The sequence below is a fragment of the Typopeltis vanoorti genome, chromosome 18, assembly GCF_054136105.1.
Source record: "Typopeltis vanoorti isolate ZY-2024b chromosome 18, IOZ_Tvanoo_1.0, whole genome shotgun sequence".
Lineage (NCBI taxonomy): Eukaryota > Metazoa > Arthropoda > Arachnida > Uropygi > Thelyphonidae > Typopeltis > Typopeltis vanoorti.
This window is the reverse complement of record NC_143566.1, coordinates 51,972,771-51,998,662: the sequence shown is the minus strand read 5'-3', so window position 1 is coordinate 51,998,662 and position 25,892 is coordinate 51,972,771. Positions and strand designations below refer to the sequence as shown.

The window sequence follows — 25,892 nt, the reverse complement described above, 5'->3', positions numbered from 1 at the left end:
ATTTGCTAACTTCCCCATGTACCTCTTCTCACTCCGTCTCTCCTTCTCATTCACTGCTCCAAACTTTCCATGATGTCAGATTCACAAGGATGAAAGACTTTTATGAAATACACTCATTAAATATTTCCACTATATCTCTGCAGCAGTTGTCCTTATACTAATAAATGTGAAGAAATAGAGTTCCAGATGAGAAGGCATAATTATAAAATGAAGTTTTATTTAGTTCGTGACTTAAAGCACAAGTTTAAGCCTAAATTGAATGTCATCAAAGACAGGAATGGATCATTACTAACAGAAGAGTTGGAAATCAAAAACAGATGGAAAGAATACTGTGAGGAACTGTACAGCAGAGTGGATAAAGAAAATGTGGAGTCCTCCCACCAAGAAAATTTTGATTTGGAACCTCCTCCACTCAGGCATGAAGCGAAAGAGCAGTTAAGCAGCTCAACAGCAATAAGGCCCCAGGTGCAGATGAAATCCCAGCAGAGTTAATTAAAGCCACAGGGGATGGAGGGATAAGAGTTTCATAGATTGATTACAAGGATATGGGAGACAGGATCATGGTCTAGAGACTGGAAGAAGTCAGTTTTCATAACACTACACAAGAAAGGTGATAATGAAGGCATGCAAGAATTACAGAACTATTAATTTGATATCTTATGCAAGCAAAAATTAAAGATCATGCTAAATAGGATTGAGGCCAAAGTTGAGGCAGTGATGCCCGAGGAACAAGCAGGTTTTAGGAAAGGTAGCAGCACTAGAGATCAGATCCTTTGCCTTAGACAGATCATAGAAAAATATAAAGAATTCAGACTCCCTCTGGTAATGTGTTTCTTAGACTACTCTAAAGCTTTTGATTATGTTGGGCATGTGAAACTGTGGGAAGTAATGAAAAGAATGGGTTTTCCTCAACACACTATCAGGTTGATAGCCAACTTGTATAAGGAGCAAGAAGCCACAGTAAGAACAGGTGTTGGATTGACTGACTGGCTTCAAGTTGGAAAATGAGTTAGACAAGGATGTTTACTTTCTCCTCACTTGTTTAGTATATATGCAGAGGACATCATGCGTGAAGCATTGGATGAGCTCAGGACAGGAATTAGGATAGGAGGTAGATTGATCAGTAATCTGAGGTACACTGATGATACAGTACACTCCTTTGTAATGACATGGAAGAACTAGGACTAATTCTTGACAAAGTTAACAAGATCAGTAATAACAGAGGACTTCAACTCAATTCTAGCAAGACAAAGATCATGGTTCTCAAAAAAAAAAAAAAAAACAGAGAAGCTCTTGAGAAACAAGTGTATCTTAATGGAGAAAGAATTGAGGAAGTCAGCAAGTTTGAGTACCTGGGATCCATTATTAATGTGAAGAATTGCTGTTCAGAAGATGTCAGAAAAAGGTTAGGAATGGCTAAAACAACAGTCAGAGACCTGTCTAAAATCTGGAAGGATGGATCTATCTCCATGGGAACAAAGTTGAGGATTTGTTTTTCTGACAGCGACTTATGGATGCAAGACTTGGAACCTAAAGAAGTCAGATAAGAAACGGATATCTGCTTTTGAGATGTGATGTTACAGAAGGCTGTTGAGGATATCATATACTGAAAGGCTTACAAATGAATGGGTGTTAGAAAAGATTAGCAGAACTTTAAGGCTCCTTAAGGATATTGACAGAAGAAAGTTAAAATATTTTGGACACATATTTTAACATTTTGGAAAAAGAGGCAGGGGTAGACCATCAATGAGATGGATGGATGGTGTGTGTGTGTGGAGTGACTGATCTTCAGAGAGTTGAGGCTGCCAGAAAAGCAAATAACAGGACTACATGGCGAGGCCTGGTGTGGAACATCACTGAGCATCGGAGTGACCATACGGCATCTGTAGATGCCCAGTGAACATAGAGAGAGAGAGAGAGAGTTGTCCTTATACCATTTTCTCCAATCGATGCCATCCCACCATAATCATTCTTATTTCTGCTGGCTACATATCAAAAGAACTCCCTATGATTTTTTTTGGTTTCATTAGCTAACTGAACTTTTGCTCCCCTTACCAATCTAGTTGTCCTCCTTGCCTGTTCTTTGTATTCCTCATGGAATTGGTTATTACCACACCTCTTATGTTGCCACCATAATGCCTTTTTTCTCTGTACTGCACACTTAATTTCCTCATTCATCCATTTTACACCTACCTTATTTAACCTTCTGACCATGGGAATACATTTAGACATTGCTTCTACTAGATAGTTCTTGAATATCAGCCCAAGCAGCACTGATTTCCTTTCCATGCAACTCCTCGTTGCATGCTACAGCTGCAAGCTGTCTCCTGAGCTTCTCATAATCACCATCCTTGTAGTGCCACATAACATATCCTTTCCTCTCAGAAGTCCTCATTGTTGCTAACCATGTGAGGACTTCCTCTCAGAAGTCTTCACATGGTTAGCAACCACTCAGGTAATATAATCACTTCATGGTCACTCTCGCCAACTGGAGGGAGATCTGACACCTCATTTATAATAACATCCTTTGATGAGATGATTACATCCAAGACCCTCAAATCCTTGTGTGCTCTCTGTTACATACTGCATGAGGTAGCTATCTCTCAAGAAACTAATTTTCTTTACTTCGGTTGCTATCTCGTCATCCGAGCATATATTGCTGTAATTTTTGTACCTTTTCCCCATTTTCTTGGCTAATTTGCTTATACATTTCTTGGTTACTACCCTCTACATTATCAGGTCTATAAGCAACATTCAACGGGCTACATATCAAAAGAACTTCCTATGATTTTTTTTGGCTTCATTAGATAACTGAACTTTTGCTCCCCTTACCAATCTAGTTGTCCTCCTTGCCTGTTCTTTGTATTCACCTGTATCTCACACCACCTCAAAACCACTATTACTATTTCCCCCTTGCATCTCATCTTGTATGGAAATAACTCTATCATCGATTTTTTCTTTCTATCTTCATGAAATACATCATACCCTTCCATCTCTATTCCTTTCAACCATATCTCACTTATTCCAACAATTTTTGGGTGAACAAACTTAATCAGTGCAACCATTTCATTTCTCTTGTTTCTGATACTTCTAGCATTCGTATACAAACATAACAGGTCATTCCTGCATCTATAACAAGTTTCACTGATACCATTTATTAGATGTGACTTCTCACATCTAATTTCGAGCCTTTTTTTTTCTCCTTACTCATCTCAGGACCTTCAAGTCCAACCATTTGGGAAAACAGGTAAATCCGATATAAAAATCAGCAATAAAAAGACAAAGACTATGAAAATATGCAGGAACACTGAAAATAGCTGCATCTTGAATGGGAAACCTATAGCAGAAGTAAAACATTTCAGCTATTTACAATTTGTTATGAACATGGTAAATTAAACATGGAAATAGATAACAGAATAAGCAAAGCTGGTACGGTTGGGAATCAAACTGAATAAATTAATAAAGAATAAGAAAAAAATTAGTCAAAACACTGAACTAATTTTAACTTATGGATCTGAGAGTACGTTAAAAATAAAACAGCTGATCAAAGGCTGGAAACTGGAGATAGTCCAAGAATTAGGAGTGAACACATCATTAATGGCAAAATCATATCAAAAATGACAATATTACAAAGGAAGTTGACATTGTTTGTATTAAGAATGTGTAAGAAGAGTTAATCTCAATGATGTGGTATGATCTCTTAAACAGAATGGGTAAGAAAAGGTCAGCAAAACTTTTTTTTTATGGTATTCTGACATCATGCCAGTTATTTTACCTTATTAAACAACATATAAGAGCTGAACAATACTGGAGTCCTGACAGAGGATATTCAATGGGAGAAAATTTAACAGTTTTCTCCAAATGGACCAGTTAAAACTGGAAGTTAGTAATAATATAAACTTTTTGCTATCGTAATATCCAGTTTTTATTGCATGATCATATTCATGAAGTTAATAATATAAACTGGACAAACCTGGGTATAAAAATTAATAACAGAAACTTAACACACCTAAGATATGCTAGATGATATCATAATTTTTTTGCAAACACTCCAGAAGACCTTAATATAATGATAGAAGACCTATATCATGAATGCAGAAAAGTCGGTCTAAAAATAAACAGAGAAAAAACTAAAATCATGTTTGATCATTTTGTAACACCAAAAAACATAATAACAGAAAGCAACTTCTTGGAAAGAGTCTCTTCATATACATACTTAGGTCATCTCAATTACCTAAATTATGGACTCCATAAGGAAATAAATAGTTCAACTTGCCTAGAGCACATTCAAAAAATTCAAAAGCATTTTTTCAAAACAATGATGTCCCACTCTGTTTAAAAAGGAAGACATTTAACCGGTGTATACTTCCAGTCATCACATATGGTTGTGAAACTTGGTCGCTAATAAAAGCACTGGCAAATAAACTAACAACTCAAAGAAAAATGGAGAGGTTGATGCTAGGCATCACATTAAAAGATAAGAAGCAAAACATCTAGATAAGAAGCCAGACTCACATCACTGACATCATTCGTCACCATAAGCGACTAAAATGAAAATGGGCCAGACATCTACCCAGAAGAGAAGATGAGCGATGGACCGCCATACTAATAAACTGAATTCCAAAAGAAGAGAAACGAGGCCGAGGTCTTCCTAAAAGAAGGTGGAGTGATGAATTGTCAAATTTTGTTGGGCAAAATTGGTCAACCATTGCCAAGAACAGAGAAAGATGAAAAGAACTGGAGGAGGCCTTCATCCAGCAGTGGACAGAAAATGGCTAAAAAGAAGAAGAATATCCAATTCATCATTGAGGGTATATACACACACACACGAATGACATTATTTTGACCATTTACCAGGATATCCAAGTCCATCAGGAGTGACAATGACATTAATTCTTAATTACTTTAAAAGTGCTTAAAATAGACAGGATTTATGATTCTGAGGGGGGGGGGGATTCAAAGAGCCTGGAGAAAAAACAACCTTTACTACCAACAGTGCTGAGTATCACCATTATGGCATTAACTGAAATGTAATTCAACTTCTTCCTAAATTTCCAACAATGAATAGGACTGCATGCTTTCTTGCATTCTAAATCTCTACCTTGCTTTCATCCATCTATTATTACTTTTTTTAAATACAGAAACAATTATTTAAATTAAGGGGATAATATTAATTTTTTTTTTTAATGTGTCTCCCACCCATGAAAGTTTCTAAACCCATAGTACATTAGTACTGTCGGTGGGCTACGGGTTTTTAAATTTTTTTTTATTAATCACATTATCAAATGCCCTAATAATCATTTTCTTAAATGACCACATTAACTACATATTATAAAATAACTCTCATTGAAATTTATCAGTGAATAACAGTTAACAATAATAATCATAACACACCCATGTTAGATACTATTATTAATTTACTATTGCTTAACTGTCATAAGTGAGGAACCTTTATCTGATCTCTTTCGACAAAAGGCGAGTTAGCTGGTCTCATATATAGGTAGTAAAAAGATTAAGTGACCAAAGGAAAAGTGTTGGATCCTACTTCGTCTTAATATGTATCTTGGATCTGACATGTTATTTACTACGATGTTCTTAACCTAAAAATAGTTGCTAGTTGGTTTCTAATTCAAATATAGAGAAAATTTATATTTAAAGACTGCGCCACTCTATATCTGAATTAGTTCAAGAATTGAAGAAAAATCAACCCTCAACTATTTCTCCTTAATATATATACTGGCCGAGTATATTTGACTTACTTAATTTACCCACTTTGGTTCGAATATTTTATGAATGGTGCAGTAAAAGAGATTCAGGCAAAATTTAACTTTTGATTAACAAAAACAAACATTTAATATAAGCTATATAACACATACATAAATTCTACTTTAAACTTCTAATTTAAACAATAAAAACAAGTCAAACATTAAGCCAAGTCAATCACATTAGTTCAACCTTACAAGCCTTCACATACACTTTCTCAGCTTCTGAGTTACAAAGTTCCTACACATATATAAATATAATAGAACTTCCTATCTAATCAGTTTTCACACACTTCTCAGTCATGCTATAAGTTCAAAATATCGCAGGCACTAATAGTTGAAAATATCTCTCTAACAATTCTTAACTTCAACTCTCAATCACGAAGAGTTTCCACAGTTGAGGTTAGGTTAAGCGTAGCATAATTAACACTCAATTCCTCAAGCATTGAAATAATACACTAAGATAGTCCTTACCGGAGATAGTTCCTAGTACATCAAATACGTTGTGAGCAACTTTTAAATTATTTTTATTTCACTTAAGAACACATCTACAAGACTTATCCACAGTTATAATTAAAACACTATCAATCACGCTTCAGAAATCCAGACATCGACTGCAGGGTACTTCAACTATCCTTGTTACCACTCATAGACTAATTAAAACACTGTGCGGTTCTCCTTAGGGCAAATCGGAAATAAGCCGCAATTCTAGACCAACTGGGTTTATTCAGAATTCTTCCTTGAATGTCCAGCTTTTTATATTATCCGATTACAGAATCAATTTCCCTTTTATTATTACTGCTGGCTTCACTTTCAGCTAACTATAAAATTCACTTCGTCCTTGCTCACTTATAAAAATTATCCTCTTAACTCCTGCCCTTAAGAACCTTTCATTTACTTCTACTTCTCTAGTTTATGCCCTTGCTTCCTTTCACTTCCAAGTTTCCGTCCCAACTCTCTCTTGTTACCTCTTATATTTTTTTATTATTCTTTTTCCAGCCCTCGCTCTGTTCCACTCGCGCTCGTTTATTTCAAGCGTTTCCATGACAACAAATAAACGTAAACATTTTCGCTAACATTACATAAGGTTATACCACTACATTCAGTTATCACATAACGTTAAACTTTCACAAACAAGAATAAATAGAATATTTGCATTTCAATAAATGCGTAGTTAAATTACAAATACAAGTTCTTATAATATTGACATAACAATAAATAAAATAGCTTAATAATATTTAATACAGAATCTTATTACTATTAACACATATCTTTGATTAAACAATTAAATATTAGATATAATTAGTGTAATTACATGATATCAAATTATAATTTAAGTTATTTACATTAAATAATATTTACAAATGTAGCCTTTGTGATGGAAGATCATGTTGGATTCTGAAGCAAATAATAATTACTCTAATATCTACAAAATCAGAATCCAACAAAAAGCATGAAATTAAGTGACCAAAGGAAAAATTAAATTAAAACAGAACTATAATAGAAATGAATATAATAGATTAACCAGAGAAATTAAAGAATTACTTAAAAGGGACAAGAATAACTGGTTAGAAGAAAAATGCAAAATGGCAGAGAAACAATCAAAAGCAAATAACCTCCATGAATTATATAAACAAAATGTCCATGTCTTGCTAATTTGCATAATTAGCAAGATATGGACAACAAAAATGATAATGATCAAAATAAAGGGGGACAACTAATTGAAAGTAAAACAAAAAGAATGACCAAATGGGAAGAATACTTCATCATAGGAAGTTAGTAATGATATAATTTTTTCATGTAGTACTATCATATCCTGTACACCCCTTGTGGGAAGAATACTTTAGAGACTTATATAATAAAAACAGCTCCTAGGACATTATTATTCCAGCCACTGAAACGGAAGAGGAAAGAAATATCTTTACCAAAGAAACAACAGCACACAGCATAGATAAACTTAAAACTAGAAAAGTATCTGGTATTGATCAGATACATGCAGAATTCTTAAAAGCAGGAGAGGAACAACTTCTGGAACCATAAATTCATTATTTGAAAGGATATACAAAAATGAAGCAATACCTACTGATTGCACCAAATCAGTTATAACTCCTATATACAAAAAAGGAGAAAAAACAGAATGCAATAATTACAGAGGCATTAACCTCTTCAGTATTCCAAGTAGTTTTTACAAAAGTACTCCAAAAACAAATTAAGCCGTATACAGAACTAGCATTAGGAGAAGAGCAAGCAGGTTTCAGACCAGGACAAAGCACAATTGATCAATTATTCACCTTAAGACAGCAAATGGAAAAGTCGCTAGAGTACAAGCAAAGTTGCTATATAAAGTCATAGACTTTCGTCAGACATTTGATTCAATCCGTAGAAGAGAATTATGGGAACTATGAAAGAATTCGGAATTCCTAAACAAAACCAAAAGAATAATAAGGAATCTATACGAGAAATCTGAAAGCACAGTATGAGTGGAGGTCACCTTAACCAACTGGTTCTACATAGAGAGTGGAGTAAAACAGGGATTCAATCTGTTATCAGACCTGTTCAATCTTGCACTGGAAAAAGCAACCAGTAAGGCCTTAAACAAAGAAGACTCCAGAATCAAAATATATAGGAAAAATATAACAAATTTAAAATTTGAGGACGACATTGCATTACTTGCAAGCACAAAAGAAGATCTACAACAAATTTCTGATAAAATAAAGGAAGAATGTATAAAATTTAGATTAAACCTAAATATAGACAAAAAAATTATGCAAATAAGAAAAAGAAACACCAATCTGAAAATTGAAATTGATAATAAGAATCTAGAGCAGGTAGAAAACTTCATCTAGCTCGGTGGAGTAATTGAGTACAATGGTGAAATTACAGAAGATATAAACAGACAAATTAACCAAGAATCCCAAACTTTTGGATGACTAAATAAAATATGGAAGTCAAGAGACATCAAACAAGTAACAAAAGTAAAATCTATGAGACAATGGTCCTCCCACTCAAAAAAGCTGAAGAGAAAAAAATTATTAACTACTGAAATAGGCTGGCTAAGATTACTTGGAGTATCTCTGCTGGGTAGACTAAGAAACGAAGACATAAGGAAAGGGCTAAAACAAAAAATAACAATAATAGGCAAAATTCAAGAAAGAAGACTGCGACGGTTTGGCAATGTGACCAGAATGGGAACAGAAAGAGTAACAACTAAAGCTCTGTATACAACGATGGAAGGTAAAAGATCCAAAGGGCAGCCCAGAATTCGATGGATGGACAAAAGAGGACCTAAAAACCAAATCACAATAAGAGACACCAAACTGGACAGAATTTTTTGGACTCTCCAGGGACAGACAGAAGTGAAAAGAGTTCATTCGGCCTTATCATCATCCACAGAGATGAGAGAAGAAGAAGAAGATATGGAGGTAGACTGTTTTTTTTTAATGGAAACTCAAGTTTTTCGCCCCTCAGAACAGGCAAACCAGCCCCGTAAACACACACACAGATTTACAGCCATGAATACTTATGAGGGTGGTCTGAAAAGTTCTCGGCCTAACAATGAAAAAATGAATTTATAATTTCAAAATTGTTTTTATTTTTCAACATAATCTCCCTTAAGACTAATACATTTATTCCAGAGATGCTCCAGTGCCATTATCCCATCCCTGTAGTGGTTCTCAGTAAGATCTACAAAACACTCCTCTATAACTGCAATCACCTCTTGATTCGAAGAAAAACGCTGATTCGAAGAAAAAATTCCTGTGGCACTACAATGGAGTCAACTGGGATGACCTTTAGGAATTCTATCCTTCATTTTCATGGTGCTTCGACTCTTCCGATCCTAACAGCCGTGATATAAAAACAGAAATTATTCTTGCTGGAATAAGTGCTTTTATTCCCCAATCAAAACCGCAACCCTTTATCTAAAGGGTTGAAGTTTTGAGTGGGGAATAAAAGCACCTTGATTCTTCAACAATTGTGCTCAAGCAGTTCAAAAACTCCAGCCTCTCACTTAGCTTACATTACATTATAGCTCATATCAAGTGCAAAAAAAAAAAATCAACAAATACAAAGCGCACTTTGTAAGGACCAAATGCACTAAGCTTGTTTCCTCTCCAAATGGCAGTCAAGCCTTCTGGTCCCTTGTCAAGACTGTGAGGCCAACTTCTGTCCCTCCATCCATGTTTCCACTTCTCACAGCATCCTGATGGTACACTAGAGACATCCTAAAGACAAGACCTCTTGGCATCAGTTTTCTCCTCTAAGGTAGATCTCCTTCCACCATTTCACAAATATCTACAGCAGCGTTTCCCAAACTTTTCTTATGGTGGAACACTTCACAAATCTGGAAATTTTAACAGAACATAGAGTCGAGTATCATTGATCTCAATATTCAATGCAAAGCTAAGTGCACACTATCGCTGAAGCAGGCTGTATTGACCGAAGCATTAACCTTGCTTGCGACCGCACGTTTCCTAGAAAAGATATCTCCGTACTCCTCACATGCTCAGAGGTGTCGACAACCGCGGAACACAGTTTTGGGAAATACTGATCTACAGTATGCTTCCTTTGAATTTCACCAGAAGAACATTAGAAAAATACCCAGTAACCCTGATAACAATGTCTCATGGCCTTGATAGTAGTCCTCCAGTTAAACTAAATGCTGTGGAACTCATATCTGTCTTGAATCATCTTTTCGAGATGTCATACTCATTCAGCATTTATGCAGCAGTTTGGAAGCAAGCACTTATCCAGCCTGTCCCCCAACAAAAGAGAGAGAAAAGTAAACTATCAAACCCTTGTTCTTACCTCAATACTATAAAAAAGAATGGGGAAGTCATCAACAGCCAACTGCTTCACTACTTGGGGAATTGCCAATTACTGAGTGATTGCCAATATGGATTCTTTCATTACTGTTCCACAGCAGATCACCTAGCCAACCTCATCCACTTTTGGACAGAGCCCATGGAAAAGTTCAAAGAAACTGAAGTGGTCACACTTGATATTTTCAAGGCATCTGAGAAAGAGAGTCTGCATTTTGGCCTTCTTCTTCCCAAGCTACGATCTTGTGATATTTCTCTCTCTCTCTATTGATGGATTACAAGTTTCCTCTCCAGTCATACACTGCAGGTCATGGTGGATAGTTTCATCATATTTTTCATTCAGTGTTGTCCAGGGTTCTGTTACTTTAACCTATGCTCTTCCTCCTATATATCAATCATCTTCTCTTTCTCTCTCTCTGACATGCAATCTTATTCATAGATTTGCTGATGACAGTATTTTCTCATCCCTCCCTTCTTTTTTGCATTTTCTAAACTTTGTAATGCACGGATAATTTAGCACTTTAAGATCTTGAACCATGCCTTAAACACTGATTTCCTTGCTATTCTGAAGTGGGGTAACCTAGTGAACTTTAATGCTACCAAAACACAGTTCTGTCTTATTTCCAGGAAGAAAGACCATGCCTCACTCCTCCTTACTTTTAATAATATCTCCAACTGGTGGCATCTCTCCCACCAGTTGGAGAGAGTGACCATATGGTTTTGACTTGGAAAATGAACAGACATGCAGGAGTATCAAAGAGACGGGAACTTATGTGGAATTATAATACAGGTGATTATAATAGTCTTAGACATCAACTTCGGGAAGTTTCATGGAGGGAGGAATTGGAAGGCCGGGATATCGTTAGTGCATGGGAAATTGTGAAAGAATATTTGTTAGCAACAATGGTAAGTTGTATACCACGAGTGAAGAAGAGGACACAATTTGGAGTAAAGTGGATGACAAACAATTATTAAACAGGAATTGCAAGTGAAAAAGAGGCTATGGAAGAGATATAAAGAGACAGGTGAAGAGAGGATGCATGAAGAATATAAGACACAGGCCAGAAAAGTGACTAGTGTGGTAAGGAAAGCGAAACTGGAATATGAGAGGAGATTGGCCCTAAGATCCAAAGAAAATCCTAGGGAATTTTTTAGCTATGTGGCCAGTAGAACAAGAAATGACTGATGCAGAGGACATAGTGGAATTGTTCAATGACCACTTTATTGGAGTATTTCATCCTGGAGGAGTCAGTTTTAATGCTAGAGGGATAGGGTAGGTTCAAGATTTAGAGGTACAGGAGGAGAGTGTGTTTCAGATACTGAGAACTCTGGATGTCAATACAGCTTTGGGACTGGATGGTATTTCAACCATGAGTTTTGAGAGAATGTGCTAGGGAACTGACAGTGCCTTTAAACTGGCTTTTCAATGAAAGTCTGGCTTCGGCAAAGGTGCCCAGGGAATGGAAGGAAGGTAAGATAGTGCCATTGCATAAGGGAGGTAACAGACTGGAAGTGTCTAATTATAGACCAGTCTGTGTGTCATCAGTAGTTGTTAAGATCTTGGAGAAAGTAGTGAGGGACCGTATACAGCACTGGGCAGATGAGGGTAATGTTATCTGTAAGAGTCAACATGGATTTGTGAAAGGGTGCTCTTGTTTTAGCAATATGCTAGCCTTTTATAATAAAGTTACAAGAACATCAGATGAGGGAAAGGCATATACTGTCATTTTCTTAGACTTAGCAAAGGCATTTGACAGGGTGCCACATGATAAGCTGATATTTAAGTTGCAACACATAGGTCTGGATGTCAGATTGGTCAACTGGATTCAGGATTGGCTGTCTGATAGGTATCAGAGAGTTGTGTATGGTGGAGCAGTTTCAAGCAGACAGAAGGTTACAAGTGGGGTCCCACAGGGCTCAGAACTAGGACCTATATTATTTAATCTTTATATCAATGACATTGCCAGTGGATTGCAAGGGGATATTCAGTTGTTTGCAGATGATGTGAAGCTGGGAAGGATTATTAGTAATAGTGCAGATGTGGTAGCCCTGCAAGAGAATTTGAATAAGCTAGATAGATGGGCAAATGAATGGGGGGTGTCAGTTTAATGCAGCAAAATGTAAGGTCTTGAGGTTTGGGAAACATCGATGGGATGCTGCATACTCTATGGGAGGAGTTATACTGGAGGAAGTAGGGGAGACAAGAGATCTGGGCTTGATGATTGATAGAAAATTGAAATTCAGGAAGCATATTGCAAAGGTGGCGAAGGTAACACAGAGGATTGCTGCTATTATGAGAAGGACACTGACCCGCAGAGATAAGAGGGTTATCATTCCGTTGTATAAGTTTCTGATCAGACCACACTTGGATTATTGTTCTCAGATTTGGTCTCCAGGATTTGAAGGGGATAAATTAACTGTGGAAAAGATACAAAGATGGATGACAAAGATGGTCTCAGGACTGTACAAGGATAGTTATGAGAATCGGCTGAGGGAATGTGGACTGCAGAATTGGCAGATAGAAGGAGAGGTGACATGATTGAGACTTTTAATTAAACTGTTGAGAGGTGGTTACAGGGTTGACACTGGGGAGTTCTTTCACTTGGTTGAACAGCGGGGGAAGGAGTGATGACAAGTGGCCATCCCTGGAAGTTACGAAAGGAAACTGTGAGCAAGAGGGTGAGGAGTGGTTTCTTTGCATGGAGGGTGGTTGAGCCGTGGAATGCATTGCCTGATAGAGTGGTAAGGGCGAGAACAGTCAATGAGTTTAAGGAGTGGTATGATAGACTTTGTGTTTCTTAGGGGGAATCTCCCCTCGATGAGTCTTTTGACTCCATGGAGGCCTGAATAATAATAATAATAATATTCTGCTTGCCTGGTTGGGTTCACAGCCTCTTCACCCTCCAAAAAGCTTAGTATTTTTTTTTTTTTTGTTGGAAGTTTATTTTTCACTTGGTTAGACTATATAATAAATTTAGTTTAATCCTTTATCCAAGTGTAAGCAAACAAAGTTTGTGCCTGAAAATATCTTGAGGACTGAGGTAAGGTAGTGCAACACCAGGCAACTCTGAGCAAAGGCAGACCAAGCTCTCATCACTGCTTGTCTCAGTATCTCCCATAATGCAAAGCACATCTCCTTCTCCTGAAGATATTTTCAGGCACAAACTCTGTTTGCTTACACTTGGATAAAGGATTAAACTAAATTTATTATAAAGCTTAGTATTATTTTTTCTTATAAATAGTACTTCTCACCTGCTCAATTGCTGACATGTTACAAAGCTCAAATCCATGCAACCTTAGAATACTGTTCTCACATTTGGGGTGGTGCACCTAAAGACCTTCCTCAGAGTGCCTGATTATATTCAGAAGCTTACCCCTAACTTCACTGACTTCTTCCAATTGCTTTCTCGTAGATGCTCTATTGCGGTATTGCCTTTTCTATAGGTATTTCCATGAGTGCTGCTCTACTGAACTGGCCAATACCATGTTGCCACTTTCCTCTAATCATGTATGAACAAAGGCAGCTGCTGGTTAATACCTTATACAGTTCAACACAAAATTCATCAAATCAACTTCTTATCTTCAGCTTTCATTCATATAGATCTGACCTTTGTATTCTGTTATCGCCAATGACTGTAATCCTCAGATCTTCAAGAAATGCATAAAAAAATCCATTTCATCTTTCTAGACCCTTGCCCACACACACACACACACAGCACTGTGTCAGGTCTTGGGACCTTTTATACATGGGGCTGATATATATATATAATGCAGTATCCTTCTTATACAGTTCTATTCATATGTTCACAGAATGCATCCCTTTCTCCTCACACACACTCCACCAGCATACCATTCATGACCTTTCCTCATGGTCACAACTCATTTATCACCATCATACCTGAACAAGACACTTTTCTTTTAGTGTTAGAGTTAACTATAAACAGGACTGTAGATAATCCAGAATCTTAAATCTAATATAAAAATTGTCATATTAAATAAAGACTTCATTGTTACTGTAAGAAAACTATCTATATGAAAGAATGTTTCTCTGATGTTATCTTAAATAGAATATAGCTTTGATGTAGTTTCTAATTAATTTTTAATTTTATTTGTATTTGTATTTATATATATATATGTTAAAGATACCAAGCTATTTTAAACCTGGTTTTTACTATATATATACACTGGGGGCTCTGCACCCCTGACGCCTATGCCCCCCCATTGAAAAAACTGTTTATGATTCTCTTTAGCCTGCATGGCCAATGTTCTTTTGTAATCCTTTTTTGCTTTTCTTACTACACTCGTTGCCCTTCTGGCCTGCACTTTATACCGTTCATGTGCCTGCCGGTCACCTTTCTCATTAAATTCCCTCCATAGTTGTTTCAAGCATTGCAGCTCAAGCTTAATGGTGTTATTCATCCATTTAACCCCTAGTTGATTTATTATTCAGACTCTAGGTATACAGTCACTTCATGCAAACACTTCTTAACTACCTCCCATGCACTATCGACTTCTAGTCCTTGCAGTTGTACATGCCATGGCACTGAACCAATCAAACTCCTAAGCTTGTCATACTTTCCAGCCCGATAATTCCACATGTACCCTGTTTTAATTGAAAATTCTACACCTTTAGCCACCTCCCAAGTCAAGACCCTATGATCACTCTCACCAATTGGTGGTAATGTGGTCATATTAGTTACAGCCAAATCCTCAGATGCAATTACTAGGTCAAGCTCTCTGACCCCTAATATTTTCCATTACATGCTGTGGCAGATAGTTATTCCTTAATAACCGTATAAAATCCAGTTCCTTCCTCCCGTGTGTCCTCTCCTCACACCAATCAATGCGACCACATAGTTGAAATCTCCCATAATAATTACCCTCCTTCCACTCATTTCTTCTATTTGCTTGTGCATACTATCTCCACCATCTTCTCCATCACCTGGTCCATAGCAGCACCCAATTGTATATTTTGTTCTGCTAGCCACAATCTCACACCAAATGGCCTCAAATGTGCTCTTTTCTCTATCCTGCAGTTCAACTTCTATTCTCCTTGGCTGCAGCTCATCAGCTATCATCAACAATACTCCTCCACCCATTTTATTCTCCCTGTCATTCCTGAACACACTATACCCATCACATTCAATCCCACTAGCTATATTATCTACAGTCAGCCATGTTTCACTAATGCCAATAACCTGTGGTCTGGAAGTGCCAACCAAGGCCAAAAATTCTTCCTTCTTGTTCCTAATACTCCTAGCATTAGTGTACACGAATTGCAGACTCCCGTTAGTCCCATCCCTACCTTGATGCCTTATACTAACTATCCCATTCTGATTTGTTGTCCTTATTTGCTCAGGTATATTATACTCATTCACATACTCAACTGCCTCCCTAAGGTCTGCATATCTATTCCCCCCCCCCACCTTAATAACTCTAGTTTCCCTGATTCTGCACATCCACTTCATTCAATAACACTTTTTCAAGTCTCCTTACACTGAACCCATTCAAATGCAAACCGTCCATCTTATATAGATCCTTTCGCCCGTCGAACTCACTGTCTACATGTCTACAAATTCCACACCACTCGTCATGCATAACCCACGCATAAAGTCATTTGCAATTATGGCCCTCCTTCTAAACACTTCACTGTCATACCGCGGCAAAAGACTAATCATCGTAACTCTCTCACTCTTTTCTTTTGCTACCTCAAACAATTCATTCAGGTCCTCTATCATTTCCATTTTATCTCCTTTCAAATCATTCGTACTTGCCACAACTATCATTTCTTTCACCCTTTCCTTTTGCTCTCTAATAGACTCACTTACGTCCTTGATGGTCGCACCAGGGTGGTACGATTTTGTCAAATCCTCTACTAACACACCTTATACTAACGAATCTCCATACAGCACTCACTCCTTCATTTTGTTTACATTCGCAATCATATTCTTATTTTTCCTATCATACTTTTTATTATTGGCTAGTACACTCGGTAGACATTTGTGCATATGCTCTAGCTGCCGCTTTTCTCTATGTATCGCAAACTTCCTATAAACAATTTTCCTACAAATCAATCTGTTATCTGTCAAGACTCCAGTATTATCAGATCTTATATTTCTGTCTTCTAAGGCACTTTTTACTATATTCATCCACCCATATCTTGGTCTTCCTCTGATCTTTTTCCTGCCAACCTGGCAGAGAACACTTGTTTTACTAAACTTTCTTCACCCATTCTGTTTAAGTGACCATACCACCTAAGATTAGCTCTGCTAACACATTCCTGCTAACTATGTCAAGTTCTTTCATAAAATCCTCGTTTTTAATATGATATTGCCATTAATGCCATCTGTTCACACCCCTAATTTTTCTCAGAACTCTCATATCTGTGGTCAAGTGTTTTATTTCTAACCCAGCTCTCACATCCATAAGTTAAAATTGGTTTGAACACTGTCTTGTGTATATATATATATATATATATATACAGGTAACCCTCAGATAATGCAGTACTTATACAACGCGGTTTCATAACACGGTCTACAAACTGTAGTAACCCTTGTTAAAGATACCAAGCTATTTTAAACCTGGTTTTTCTCCATTTCCCAAGTAAGCAAACAAACAAACAAGTCAAGTTTGCGCCTGCAAGTGTTGCAAGTCTAGCTGACCCTGCCCATAGTGCAAGACCAAGGCAACTCATGGTAAAAGTAGAATAAGCTCTGATCACTAATCTTAATATTTACCCTTAATGCAAAGCACATCTCCTAGAGGAGATGTATGATGCTTTGTATTAAAGGCAGGGGGCCACAATCCAGACCAGTTTCGACCTTTATTGAGGTCTCATCAGTGGGAGCCAGGCTAGAAATACCAAGATTTTAGTAATACAGAGCTTATAAGTAATTTACTAGAACAAGTTACCATAAGGTGTTTTATGGTAACTTGCAACACTTACAGGCGCAAACTTGACTTGTTTGCCTGCTTGATTACTTGGGAAATGGAGAAAAACCAGGTTTAAAATAGCTTGGTATCTTTAACATTTATTATACCCAAGGTAAAATACTTTCTACATGTAGTAACCCTTGTTCAACGCGGTACTTATACGACGTGGTTTCGATATAACAGTGTCTACAAATTGTAGTAACCCTTTATCTTTTGATATTTTTTCACCATGCACGACATAAAAATCTAATTTTATATTCATTAAATTTGCTCCTGCCCATATCATGCATGTAGTTATAAGTAGTGAATTTATATTAGGGCAAATACCCTTTAGCAGATACATGTATGTGAATTGTTTATCGTATAAATGTTTATTGTTGAAATTTGTCTTCCTTTTCTGCCAGGAAAGCGTATTAAAAGTCATAGGTGCGTTAATCCCAAGATGAGCACTTTATTTTCTGGTGAGTTACATACAACATGTAATGCTTTTTTTATGTGAAAATTTTATTTTTATAGTAATGGCCACTTAGAGGGCTTTTGCGATATGGTTGAAAACGAAATTAATGAATTAATTGATGGGGAGTAGATTTAAATGAGGAGAAACTCTACAATTAATAGAAGACGTCGAACAAAATGGCGGAGAAAGTTCTGCCGAAGACTCGGTGATGAATCCATTAAAAAATTCAGTTTAAAGAAATTAGCAGAAGGATTGGACGTTGCAAAAAAGTTAGAAAGTTATTTTACGGATAATGATCCCTCAATGGAGCGCTCTAGAAAATTCATGAGACAACTGGATATTTGTATAGCTCCATAATTGAACTTAATAAAAAATTGCAGCATAGTGGCAAGTAAGGTGTTATTACTGACTTCTTGATAACTAAAACCAGCCGAAATATGCAATGAGAATTATATAAATGATGTCCAAGAGATTTTCAAGTGATGATAAGGTCCAGTCACTCGTAAATAAAGAACATCTACAAAATATTATTTTTAAAGAGAGTGATGTTTAAAATATGTGCCTCATTTTATTTTGCCTAAAACATTTATGCATCATGTGCAATGAAGTTTATATACAATTTGTAATTTTTATAAGTTTATATTATGTATTTGTTTTCTTGACTTACATGAATTACCTGAATTAAATAAAAATATATTTTTGTTGGATATATCATTGTTGTTTATGTAATTTAAAAAAAAAAACGCTTTCGGAACATAACCCTACTTTTTCTATGTGATCTGAGTCTACCATAACGCGGTATTTCTATGGAACTTAATCTGCGTTATACAAGGGTTACCTGTGTATGTGTGTGTGTGTGTATATGTATATATATATATATATATATATATATTTTTTTTTTTAAAAGAATTGAACGACTAAAACCGAGATTTAAGTAAAAAGGTTTTAATATTAAAACACGCCTAGTTTCGGCTTGCAACAGCTTTCATCAGGTGACATTATAAAAGAAAGAAAAAAGGTAAAACACTAAAACACCCAAGCTTAAATAAACTATAAACAACATAGAGAGTCTCTATACATAATTGACATTAATACATTGTGGTTGTATTTAAAGCTGTTCTTTCGTTTGTTGTATTGTTGGGAAAGTGCATGCTAGTAGAATCTCGTGAACGCCAGTACATGATTACAGCTGAATGACTATCTGGGAGGTTGTAGCTCAAGTTATTATTTAGGTGAACAGGATTGAAGATGATTTCCCTAGATTCCATGATTTTTCTCTCTAGTTCATCATTGCAATGGAAGATGTTAGTAGATTTTTCCCAGCAGACTGTGTAACTTTGGCTTTCATCATTAGGATTTGACTGAGAAAAGGATATGACTTGATAATGCACTCACTCGCTGTCTCTTGTAAGTAATGTCCCTCATGTGTTCTTTCATATGCAATTCGACAGATTTGTCTGTCTGCCCAAAATAAGAAATATCACAATCACACAATATTTTATATACACCAGGGTATTTAAGATGATGATGACAAGGTTTTGGGTGGCTTATTAAGAAATGGGTTTTTGGAAGTGGAGTGAACAAAGTTCTGATATTGTATTTTCAATAATTTATGTGAAACTGTACTCATGTAAGGAATAGATATATTGCCTTTGAATCTATTTGTTTCTTCTGAGCGATGTCTAGGAGGATTAAGAAGGAATCTTTCAATGATTCTCTTGGAATATCCATTAACTTTGAAAGAAGTTTTGAGATGGTTTATTTCTGTAAGAAGTTCATTTGGGTCATCCAGAAGAGAACAGGCTCTATGTCTCAAGGTGGAAATTATTCCAAGCTTATGAGGAGGGAAGTGATGGGACTGACTATGCAGATATCTGTTGGTATGTGTGGTCTTTCTATATATCGATATTTTGAGTTGACCAGAAGAGCAGGTGAGTTTGACATCAAGAAAAGGCAGGGAATTATCCTATCCGTTTCAAGCTTGGCAGTAAACTTAATACTTTGATGTCGGCTATTGAGATGTTCGAGGAAAACCATAAGGGAATCATGTCCATGGCTCCAAATAATGAAGACATCATCTACATAGCGTTTCCAAACTTCAGGTGTTAAAATAAAGGAAGAGATAGCCTTTGGTTCAAAATCCTCTAAGTAAATATTTGCGAGTACAGGGGATAAAGGATTACCCATAGCCAGCCCATGATTTTACTTGTATATAGTATCTTGAAATCTGAAGTAACCGGATTTGATGCAATGTGTAAGCAAGGCAACCATTTTTTTGGATAACTTGCCCTTGAGTAATGTTAGGACTTCATCTGTTGGGACATTAGTGAACAAAGAAGTTATGTCCAAGCTAGCCATGATGTCATCTTCATAACTGTAATATCCTTAATGTATGTAAAAAATTCTGTAGTGTTCTTGATAAAGGATGGTGACTTGCTTGAAAAACTTTTTAGGTATTTGGCAAGATATTTTGAAAGGTTGTACGTCAGAGAATTGATGCCTTCTACAATTGGGCGTAGTGGGTTGTTCTCTTTATGGATTTTTGGAACATCATATATGCGAGGAATTAACGGATGGAGGGAGAGCGTGGAGATAAGCGAATGTTTCGGGATAACTCAGTGGTTGTTTTTAATAAGTTGTTTGTACGATTTTGAAGTTCATGAGTTTGATCTCTCTCTCTCGAGTATTGAGTAGGTATCATTTTGTAGTAATTCAAGCATTTTATTCTGGTAATCTTCAGAGTTGAAGATCTTCAATCCTGTTGCATTGCCTTTATCCGCAGGAAGGATAATTATATCTCTGTTGTTTTTTAAACTTTTAATAGCTTTGCATTCTGAAGAAACAAATAGATTCAAAGGCGATATATCTATTCCTTGCATAAGTACAGTTTCACATAAATTAGCAAAAAGAAAATACAATATCAGAACTTTGTTCACTCCACTTCCAAAAATCTGTTTCTTAATAAGCCACACAAAACCTTGTCCTCATCATCTTAAATACTCTGGTGTATATAAAATATTGTGTGATTGTGATATTCCTTATTTTGGGCAGACCGACAAATCTGTCGAATTGTATATGAAGAACACATGAGGGACATTACTTACAAGAGACAGCAAGTGAGTGCATTATCAAGTCATATCCTTTTCTCAGTTAATCCTAATGATGAAAGCCAAAGTCACACAGTCTGCTGGAAAAATCTACTAACATCTTCCATTGCAATGATGAACTAGAGAGAAAAATCATGGAATCTAGAGAAATCATCTTCAATCCTGTTCATCTAAATAATAACTTGAGCTACAACCTCCCAGATAGTCATTCAGCTGTAATCATGTACTGGCATTCACGAGATGCTACTAGCACGCACTTTCCCAACAATACAACAAACAAAAGAACAGCTTTAAATACAACCACAATGTTTTAATGTCAATTATGTATAGAGACTCTCTATGTTGTTCATAGTTTATTTAAGTTTCAGTGTTTTAGTGTTTTTTCTTTTTTCTTTCTTTTATAATGTCACCTGATGAAGGCTGTTACAAGCCAAAACTAGTCGTGTTTTAATATTAAAACCTTTTTACTTTAAATCTCAGTTTTAGTCATTCAATTCTTTTAAAAAAAATACGTATGTTAACCAAGTCAATGATCATTCTTTCATATATATATATATATATATATATACACACACATATATATATACATACACATATGTATGCAATTCAATTTTTTAATTAAATTAAATTTTATTTCATTTAATTAAATTTCATTAAATTTTTCATCTTCACTAAAAATTGTGCCTAAATAGCTGAAGTGTTTTACTTGTTCTATAGGTTCTTCATTCTGGATGTAGTTAACCTTCTCAATGTTTCTGCCTATTTTCATTGTCTTTGTCTTTTTAATGCTGATTTTCATACCAAATTTATTACGGCAGTTATTCAATCTGGTCAGGGAATCCTGTGGACTTGTCCTGCATTTATTCAGCAGTATAGCATCATCTGAATAAAGTAAAGAGCTCAGATTAACAGCTCCAATTTTGATATCAGGTTTAATACTGCTTTCCATCATTATGTGCTACATACAGATGATGAATCACAGTGGAGATAATATACACCCTTGTCACACACCTTACTTAACATAAAGCTATTTTCCTGTACTACCTTCAGTGCTAACTGCTGACACCTGACGTAACATCAAACCATTTTCCTGTTCTTCCTTCAGTTCTAACTGCTGACTTACAACTCAAATAAAGACTAAGTATTGTTAGATATAATGCTTCATTAATACCATATAACTATAGCATTTTGAATAGCTTTTCTCTTGGCACCTTGTCATATACCTTTTGCAGGTCTATGAAACTTAAATACAGATTTTTGTTATATTCCCACGATTTCTCAAATTTTTGTCATAAAGTGAAAATCCGATCCTGATTGCCTCTATTTGGTTTGAATCCAGTTAGTTCTTCGCCAATCCTTCTCAGCCGTTTCTCAAGTATACGTGCATAAATCTTATCAGGAAGACTCAGTAGGATTCAGGAAGACTGAATGTGAGAAATACCTCTGCAATTCTCACATTCAGTTTTATTTCCCTTTTTATAGGTGAGTACTATGAGGGTTTTACTCCATCCAGAATTTGTCCCTCTATCAGGCCTTCTGAACTATGTGATGCAGCCACTGCACCCTTTTATACCTCCATACTTGAGCATTTCTGGTCAAATATCATCTACTCCTGCTGCCTTTCCACATTTCAGGCTTTTGAGTGCATTTTCTACTTCAAGTATGGATATATATTCCTGACTGCATATCTGTTGAGTGTTTTTTTATCACCGTGCTGTCAATGCCTGTTTCACCCAGCAATTTTTCAAAGTAATTACTCCATGCATCTACCGTTTTCATGTCACCTGGAATCATCACACTTGTTTCTGAGACAAAATTTTCTGTTTATTTTTACCTGTTTACTGGTTATGAAAATTTAATATCAAAAATATATATACAGTAATATTTTAGCAGAAGCTAGTTACTTTTAGTTTTAGCTTAAAACTGCAATGTATGTAAATATATATATATACATAGACACACACACATAAGATGGAAGTGAAATGGATGCGAAACTTTATGCAGATGATGTACTCCTAAACACATCTAGTGCAAGTCTCAGGATTCTCTAACTAAACTGAAAACAGCTGTAACAAATTTTGTGTGAAAATCAGCAATAAGAAGACCAAAACTATGGAAATAGGCAAGAACACGAACATAGAAAACTTAACTATATTCTGAATGGAAGTTTTTTGAAGTATACAAATTTATATTGTAATACAGCTCATTAGTAGATATTATCTGGTGATGAAAGTGCAACTTTCAGATATTTAAGAACTCAATTTCCATTGTGGAACCCTGTTTAAAAAGAAGCCACATATTAGCAAGTACTTTCCTTGGGAAGTTACTAGTCTATATTATTTTATCCTAAATTCAACTATTAACAATAAAAAAAACATTGAGGGCAAGTGCAGTTTTGTGCAGATATTATAGGATATATAAGATGCATATTATACAAATTCTGATCAACATAATTATACATAACACTGAAGAATTTAAATGCATAAAAAATTATAATTTGAGATAAATCTGTTATAAATAAAAGGAGTAAAGATTTTGTACCATTTATTGCACGGATATGAACCAATGTCTACAAAAAGACGATATATATGACTAATCATAACTGGATGAGCCATTATTTCAGTAGCACTTGGTCGTTTACTAGGATCTAAATGAAGCATATTTACTAAAAGTTGACGAAGATCACTACTGTAATGGTCTGCTATAGGATCAAATGATCCTCTCATGATCTTAACAACAAGTGCATGTAAATTCTGAAAAAAAAAAAAGAAACCTGCCATAAGTAGTGACTTATAGATACTCAAAAGTAAACAGGATTAAATATATATATATATATATATTGTTTTATTAAGAATTGAATGACTAGAACCGAGATTTAAGTAAAAAGGTTTTAATATAAAAACACTACTAGTTTTGGCCTGTAACAGACTTCTTCAGGTGACATTATAAAGAAAGAAAAAAAAAAAATCATTGAAGGACAAAAGACTATGAACAACACAGACAGTCTCTATACATAATTAGCATGAAAACGTTGTGGTTGTATTTGAAGCTGTTCTTTCATTTGTTGCATTGTTGGGAGAGTGCGTGCTTGCAGCCTCATGTGAAAGCCAGTACATGATTACAGCTGAATGACTATCTGGGAGGTTGTAGCTCAAGTTGTTATTTAGATGAACAGGATTGAAGATGATTTCTCTAGATTCGACAATTTTTCTCTCTAGTTCATCATTGCAGCGGAAGATGTTAGTAGATTTTTCCCAGCAGACTTTGTGACTTTGGTTTTCATCATTAGGATTAGCCGAGAAAAGGATATGACTTGATAATACACTCACTCGCTGTCTCTTGTAAATAATGCCCCTCATGTGTTCTTCCATACGTAAGTCGACAGATTTGTCGGTCTGCCCAAAATAAGGAATATCATAATCACACAATATTTTATATACACCAGGGTAGTTGAGTTGATGATGACAAGGTTTTGGGTGGCTAATTAAGAAACGGATCTTTGGAAGTGGAGTGAACAAGGTTCTGATATTGTATTTTCTCAGAACTTTTGCTAATTTATGTGAAACAGCACTTATGTAAGGAATAGATATATTGCCTTTGAATCTATTTGTTTCTTCTGAGTGATGTCTAGCAGGATTAAGAAGGAATTTTTCAATAATTTTCTTAAAATATCCATTTACTTCGAAAGAAGTTTTCAGATGGTTTATTTCTGTAAGAAGGTCATTTGGGTCATCAAGAAGAGAACGGGCTCTACGTCCAAAGGTGGAAATTATTCCAAGCTTATGAGGAGGGAAATGATGGGACTGACTGTGCAGATATCTGTTGGTATGTGTGGGCTTTCTATATATCGATATTTTGAGTTTACCAGAAGAGCGAGTCAGTTTGACATCAAGAAAAGGAAAGGAATTATCCATTTCAAGCTCGGCAGTAAACTTAATACTTTGATGTTGGCTATTGAGATGGTTGAGGAAAACCATAAGGGATTCATGTCCATGGCTCCAAACAATGAGGACATCATCCACATAATGTTTCCAAACTTTAGGTGTTAAAATAAAGGAAGAGATAGCCTTGGTTTCAAAATCCTCTAAGTAAATATTTGCGAGTACAGGTGATAAAGGATTACCCATAGCCAGTCCATGATTTTGTTTGTATATATTATCTTGAAATTTGAAGTGACTGGACCTGATGCAATGTGTAAGCAAGGCTAACATTTTTTTGGATAACTCGTCCTTGAGTAATGTTAGGACTTCATCTGTTGGGACATTAGTGAACAAAGAAGTCATGTCCAAGCTAGCCATGATGTCATCTTCATTAACTGTAATATCCTTGATGTATGTAACAAATTCTGTAGTGTTCTTGATAAAGGATGGTGACTTGCCTGAAAAACGTTTTAGGTATTTGGCAAGATATTTTGAAAGATTGTACGTAGGAGAATTGATACCTTCTACAATTGGACATAATGGGGTGTTCTCTTTATGGATTTTAGGAAACCGTATATGCAAGGAATTAACAGATGGAGAGAGCGTAGAGATAAACGAACATTTCAGGATAATTCAGTTGTTTTTAAAAAGTTGTTTGTACAATTTTGAAGTTCACGAGTTGGATCTCTCTCTCTCTCTCGAGTATTGAGTAGGTATCATTATTTAGTAATTCAAGCATTTTATTCTGGTAATCTTCAGAGTTAAGGATGACTGTTGCATTGCCTTTATCTGCAGGGAGGATGATTATATCTCTGTCGTGTTTTAAACTTTTAATAGCTTTGCGTTCAGTTGAAGTAATGTTGTCTGCAGGTGGTTTTGCGTTATTGATAATA

General features: G+C 35.8%; 1 protein-coding gene across 1 annotated transcript in view; it reads right to left on the bottom strand.

Moving 5' to 3' along the window:
• The window catches only part of LOC150096670 (serine/threonine-protein kinase Nek8-like), a 253,264-nt gene that overhangs the window by 127,454 nt on the left and 99,918 nt on the right, over positions 1 to 25,892 (bottom strand). The window contains exon 7 of the mRNA XM_090408678.1: positions 23,621 to 23,832. Within this exon, the coding sequence (XP_090264804.1) occupies positions 23,621 to 23,832 (212 nt within the window). The remainder of the gene's footprint in view (positions 1 to 23,620; positions 23,833 to 25,892) is intronic.